The sequence below is a fragment of the Prosopis cineraria genome, unplaced genomic scaffold (assembly GCF_029017545.1).
Source record: "Prosopis cineraria cultivar Desert tree isolate PC_DT_omini unplaced genomic scaffold, ASM2901754v1 PC11, whole genome shotgun sequence".
In the NCBI taxonomy this organism is placed as follows: Eukaryota; Viridiplantae; Streptophyta; class Magnoliopsida; order Fabales; family Fabaceae; genus Prosopis; species Prosopis cineraria.
The window spans coordinates 14,921,025-14,927,859 of record NW_026555342.1 but is presented as its reverse complement, the minus strand read 5'-3'; the positions used below and the strand labels follow the sequence as shown (position 1 = coordinate 14,927,859).

The 6,835-nt window shown below is 32.1% G+C and overlaps 2 protein-coding genes across 2 annotated transcripts; both read right to left on the bottom strand.

Moving 5' to 3' along the window:
* Positions 1 to 593: 593 nt before the first annotated feature.
* LOC129286171 (putative F-box protein At3g16210) lies at positions 594 to 1,841 on the bottom strand. Its single transcript, XM_054922188.1, has one exon. The coding sequence runs from the start codon at positions 1,839 to 1,841 to the stop codon at positions 594 to 596; it is 1,248 nt and encodes a 415-aa protein (XP_054778163.1).
* A 1,106-nt stretch (positions 1,842 to 2,947) lies between these two features.
* Positions 2,948 to 4,982, bottom strand: LOC129286170 (protein REVEILLE 7-like). The gene is made up of 3 exons (XM_054922187.1): positions 4,570 to 4,982; positions 3,424 to 4,020; positions 2,948 to 3,335 (listed from the first exon to the last, which is right to left on the bottom strand). Exons 1-3 carry the CDS (start codon positions 4,980 to 4,982, stop codon positions 2,948 to 2,950), a joined length of 1,398 nt encoding a protein of 465 aa, XP_054778162.1.
* Between the last annotated feature and the right edge of the window lie 1,853 nt (positions 4,983 to 6,835).

Genomic DNA, 6,835 nt, shown 5'->3' with positions numbered 1-6,835 from the left:
CACTAAAAGAAAGCACAGTGAATTTGTTCTCGTACACAGCAAACCTACACATTGAAGTAGAGAAATCAGGTGGTGGCATCAAAGAGAACATTTTGTCTGCCATATCAAATGAATTTATCACATCGGAGTAACAATCTGTATCTTTTCAACCCATACCAAAACATAGCTCCAACAGCGATATAATTACAGGTTGAACCTGTGCCATTGATCCTATATTCTACTTCCTTGCATGACACTGAACTTAATATGCACTTCAACCTCAAAAAGGCACTTAGTAACATAAGTTATCACTATCTTGTAATCATTAACAAAATTGGACTGAAGCCAAATCCTACTTAGAAAGGACACCCTTCACCTAATCAAAACACTATATTTGATAAAATGTATCACAAATTAAGTAAAAGTCAAGTTTTTTACAAGTCAAGCACAATGCTATTGCTGCAACATCATAAAAAAATTTTAAAAAAAAATTGGTAAGCAAAATGGGGATGGAGAACTATGATGAGCGATACTGCAAAGGTCATCAAGGATTACAAGTGCAGTCATTACTATTAGCAGTGAGATTGAACAAAGTTAGAACAAAATTTGCTTCATCATTTCACAAATAGCGCACACAATTTCTTTCCTCCAATTGGTACAAGGCTTTCTGTGTAGTTGAAAATAAATTCACGTAGATTGAGATCATTACCACATTTGCTGATATCAAACGTCTTTGATTCATTGGTGGTGATATTTATCAGAGAAATTTTTTGTTCATGATTCCACTCTTGATGTTCATCTTCACGAATAACAATATCAGCACAAACCATTTGATTCCTCCAAATAGTCACCGGACGTACCAATCTTGGTAAGAGATAGTAACTATATTTCTTGGCCCAAGATAAACCTGTACCATCCTCCATGACCCACAATTCACCCACGTCTTGCAAAGCAGGAGAAGAAAGCACAGCAAGTTTGTTCTCATACGCAGCAAAACTAATTGATGAAGTATTCCAATCAGGTGTTGGTATGAAAGTAAACACTTCATTTGCTAAGTCAAATGAAAGTACCACAACGTCATAAGTATCTGTATCTTGCTTCCACGCAAGCCCAGACCAAAACATGGATCCATTAACAGTGATGCTTTCAGAACTAAAACTTACGTTCTTGATCCCATATTCTGCTTTCTTCCATGACCCTGACCTCAGTGAATACACTACAACCACCAAAACATCAAAAGGATAACTAGAATCATAAGGGACCACTATCTTATAATCATTAAGAATTGGACTGAAGCCAAATCCTGCACTGCGAGGTCTATGGCTATCTTCAGACTGCACCGTAATAGAGGACACCGGTCTGACCTCTCTAGTCGCTGGATTCCACACTAAAAAGCAAGGAAATCTATTACAAATGCCGACTAAAAGCAATCCATTGCTGGAACCGACGACTCGAAAGGTATTCGAGGAATCGATTAAAGGTGCGTTATCAACTTTCTTGAGTCGCATCTCACGATCGAGCAACCATAAGTCATTCCGTTGGAGAAGAAGAGAAGGATTTTGACTGGTGTGATTGAGGTGTTCTTGGACAAAAGATGGGGTCTTGAAGAGATTCCTCCACCGTTTGCACACACAGCGAAATCGGATAAGCGATTTTGTCGGAAGTCGTATGAGAATGTCTCTGATGATTTCTTCCGGAAGAAACGGAATGCCTTCAGCCATTACCTTCTCCTTCATGGTGCTCGACTGGAAAGAAGAGATCTCTCGGAGGATAGCGTTCTGATCAACTAAGATCACTGCTTCACTAGGCTGCTTCTGCTGAAAAATTTCGTGCCTTTTGTTTCTAAATAAATGATTTAACATAAATTTCCGTTATCAAAAAACTAATTTAAAATTTAGAGTAGATACATTGAATTTCCTCGTGGTAGCATTTGGGTGGATGGACTTCAATTTGAATGTTTAAATTTGAAATCTTATAACATTTGATAGTCTATTAAAAATTCTTTATTTGAATGATTTAAACTATTTCAAATATATGAAGGAAAAAATGAATTAACATTCGAAATGAAAATTAAAAATTAAACATGTCATTTATATTTTTTTAATAGATAAAAAATGAAGATATAACTGATAATTCATATTAAGCTTGATGGGCTAACTCAAATAAGTTCAAAAAAAATTGAGGTTTGTGCTTGAAAAAATTTTAATATTTTATGTTTGAAAAATTTGAGAACACTTTTTATTATTAAAATATATAAAATATAATAAATATAATTAATTATTTGTGTTTTGTGACATGTTATACTAAGATATCATATATTTAAGTATATTATATTTTTTCATATTCAACCAGTTGCTTATGGTGTGAAAGCAATCCCTCTCAATTTTTTGTGATTAAAATGAGAAAAAATAATTATTTTGTCCCTTAACTTTTAATTCAATAATGATTCAGTCTCTCAAGTTTAACTTATCATAACTTAGTCCCTCAAATTTAGTCCATTTAAAAATTTTATCCTTGTCATGAGTGAGACAGACTGGACTTGTTAATGTGTCGCAAATAATGATTACATGGCATTTTATATTACAAAAATAAAATACCAAAAAACAAATAAATATGAAATTTAAAAGAAATGGAGACGAGTCCGAATCGAACAAGAATAAAAAAGTGCAGAGCGATGGATGAAAGTTAAAACTTGAAAGATCCTAACAATGTCTCGAAAGTAATCCTAACAAACTTGCTCCCAATTCCAATCTCTCCCAACATTACCCACATTATCATTTCTTAGCGACGACTCTGCCAACATAATTGACAAGTATTCTGGCGTTTCAAAGTTCCTCAACACATCGTCTCAAACCGACATCTCTATCCTATAAAATTTATTGAATTAGAATGTACAATACGATTCAAGAAAATGGTCACATCAATGTCATTATATACTATAAAATTAGTTGGAGAGTAAAAGAGGTCTTTACATAAGAAAGGCGCTACTTGGGTACCCAAATTGAAGGGACCGATCAAAATTTAGGCAATTTTGTGGGTTACAGGATTCATCTATGGGAAGACTTGGAGGAACAATCTGGTTTTGAGGATATGAAGAAGCCATCATTTGATTTTGTTGTTGAGCTTCGACATAAATATCATGAATGGTGACATCATGGATGCTTTTTCTTTCCCTCTTTTTGCTCCCTTTCGTAGTAGGATAATGCTTGTTGTTGTTGTTCCCTTTCTTTGCTTGGCGATTAAAGTATTTCTGAGCGTGACTAGCAATCTGAGTTGGCGACCTTGTCTGCACAACATATCTAGAAATGTTCTTCCAATCTCCCTTCCCGTATCTTTCCAATCCATCCACAAATAACCTATAATAAGAAAGCCAAAAAAAAAAAATCAAGACATTTATGATAAAAAAGAAAAAAAGGAAACAAAATCAAATGGGCATGCACATACAGGTGTTCTTCTTCAGTCCATCGGGTTCCCTTGTTGATTTGGGTATGGATAGTTGTCAGTGCCTTAGAGTTGAATGAAGGTTGATTTACCAATTGTTGCCCATTAGAGAACCCAGGGCCGAATGAAAACACAGATGTCAACTGTGATAACCCTTGATGTGGTTGGGGAGTTGAGTGAGCGTGAGATGGGTCCAATTCTGCCATGCAAGCAGGATTCACCTTCATAATATTTTGTGAGTTAGGCTGATTTAATGAAGGTTGAATTTGCATTGGAACAGTAGGCCGATTCATTAGGGTTGATTGATGCACTGGCCATGATTGGTGCGTTGGAGGCTCATGTGAAAGATTTTGTGGTCCTAATTGATGCATTGATGGAATGGCATGGTTCTCGTTTTGATTCATAGGGTCCACAAGCATGTCTATGGTAAAATCATATATGCTGCCTCTTTTGCTCTTTTTGTTTCCTCGATCAATTTGGTGTTTATAGTATTTCTGAGCATGACTGGCTACTTGAGCTGGTGTTCTTGTCAGCACCACATTTTTAGAAATGGCAGTCCATTTTCCCTTCCCATATTGCTGCAATCCACGCAGGAAGCATCTGTTAAAAAAACAATATAAGAAGGTCATTAGTCATCATATTATTTAGTATATGTTATAAATATTTTTATTAATGTCCATTATGTCACCTATGATCCCCCATTTTAAGTGTTGTTACAGTATTAAGCAATTATCTTCACAAATATATTGTTATAGAAATTAAATGGAATAAATTTTAGTATTGTTCTATACATCCTCTAAGTAATAAAAATATACAAGAGTTCTCTCCTATGGACTCTCTTTAGTTTTATTTATCTTCCAGAAGGAATGGATAATTTATTTTGTAAGTCATTTTGTATATAAAAAAAGGAGTTAATTTTATGTATAGAGTAAAATATTATAAATAAAATTGTTTTTTAAAAAATGATGCATTTAAATAAGAATAAATTGATAAATTTCTATCTGAGTGAGGAAGTATTATTTTCTTTTCACTAATTTCTTAGCAAATTTGCCAAATAAATTCATAAGAAAAGTCATTCAATTGAAAACACACCAAGAGAAAGAAAAACAAAGCAATTGAAATGGAAAAAAAAAATGTATAGATACGTACATGTGTTCAGCCAAAGCCCATTTCTTTTTCTTGGTGCCAGTATTGTTTGGTGGCTCCAAGTTCAATGAAATCTGCTTCGTTGAATTCCAGTTGGAAGGCCAAGTGCTTGGGTACATGGGTGGGACTTGAGCTTGACCTGCTTCATTCTCATTAAGGGGAGCCTGACTTGCTTCAAGCTCATTTAGGAGAGCCTGACTCTCTTCATTTTCGTTAAGCAGAGCCTGGCTTGTTTCATTCTCACCTAGGAGAGCCTGAACCACTTCATCCTCTTCAAGCAGAGTTTGATCTACTTCATTGTCATCAAGTAGAGCCTGACTCGCTTCATTCTTTGACCCAGTATTGTCTTCATAGAAGCTTTTAACAACTATTCCAAGATCTTTGGTAAGTTGCTCTAATGTATACTCGTAGTCCATGTCACTCAATAGTAGTTCCTTTGTCTGTAACATTTCAATTGTATGTTAATTAAGAGCTTTATAATAATAGTTACTGCAATTCCATGTTAATAACTATAAGAGCAAATAACAAATTATTAGTACAAATAAATAATACACACACACTCTAAAAATTATATTCTCTATCTATAGTTATGCTATATTTTCAATACATTTATATTAGACCAGTTTTACATAGGTTAATAATTTATCGGTTTTAGTAAATTTTATTATTTAATTTAATAAAAATATTTTGAATAATATTTTAAATCATTACGAGAAATAAATGAAAACTAACCTGCTTTTTATTTTTATTCACCTAATAGCCTAAACTAGATCGCTTGACCTTAAACAAGCACAGATAGTAATGTTAACGTTTGTCTCTTCACCCTCAGATTTTTTTTGGCCAGTCCCTATTTGCAGACCTCGATCTATAACTATGGAGGGTTTTATTTTTATTTTTTATAGGTAAAACGCGGCTTGTTTTTATCACTAGTAGCATGGAGTTGTACATTTGAAAGGATTGAAAATGAGGAGCGGATTTGCTGATCCTAACCCTGCATTATATTTGATGGCCAGAAAGAGAGGTGCATGCATGATAAGGCTTATTATATGCAACGTGTACTATTATGTTTTATCTATTATGATTTATAAAAATTTATAAAAATAAATTTTCTTTGTTACTAATTTAGAAAGTCTTGATTTAATTTAAATAATCCAAATTTAATATTAAAATTTTTATAATTTTTTAAATTAATTATCCAAATTTGCTCTGAATAGTTCAAATTTAAATTTTTTAACTTGTAGTATTTTTAAAAAAAAATGGGAAGTGTCAGATAAGATATTATATTTATTCTTTATATTGTGTTTATTAAATAAATTTTTAAAAAATTTATTAGTAAATATGGATTTAATAGAATACATTAGGATACTCAATTTATAAAAATTAAAAAAATAAATAATAAATTGAATCGTTCTTATTATATTTGTATTATGCAATTTTATAAATTATAAAAATTTTAATAAACATCATGATTGTATACTTTGCATATAATAAGTTTTATCATGCACCTCTCTCTAGCCATTAGATACATCGCAGGTAAGGATTTTCCAAAAACACTGCACAGATTTTCATCAAATAAATTCCGTTCCCTTGAAAAAGATGTTCACCGTTCACGTGCGTGCCCTTGTGATGAGTTATGTCAAACAGCAAGATTATACGTTTCATAAATATTAATAAAGAGATATCAAGAAAATTAAACAAATAAAAATCAAGCAAATCCATACTCATACGAAATATTTCAAGGAAAAAAAGTACTTATAGCAAAATATAATCGGACATAGATGTCACAAAAATAAATTATAAGATGATAGATGCAACATAAACAAAAGACTTCATAGTTCTTCCACGTATATTCAATCAAGCTTATATAAAATTTAAGGAACATAGAGTTAAGGCTTACCTGTACGAGAAATTGACGGAAACTATAATCTTGCACTTCGAAAGTCTCTGTATAGATTCGTAATCAACTTTGGTAGAAAAATTGGATAGATCTTCTTCATTATCTACACCTATTTATAATATAAAGGAGAGAAGAAAAATAAGTATTTTAAATAGTTTTTTATTGGATGTTTATTAAAAGAAATATTTTTTTTATTAGATACAGTTATAAAGAATCAGATTTCTTTCTCTCTTTTTTTTTTTTTTTTTTACGAACCAATAAGTATGTGAGCTCAACTAGATATAAGTCAAACTCAAATTCAAATGAAAATATTAAAAAATTAGAGAATTCACAAATTTCACATATCTGTTTTGACTTTGTTTGTTCAATTTT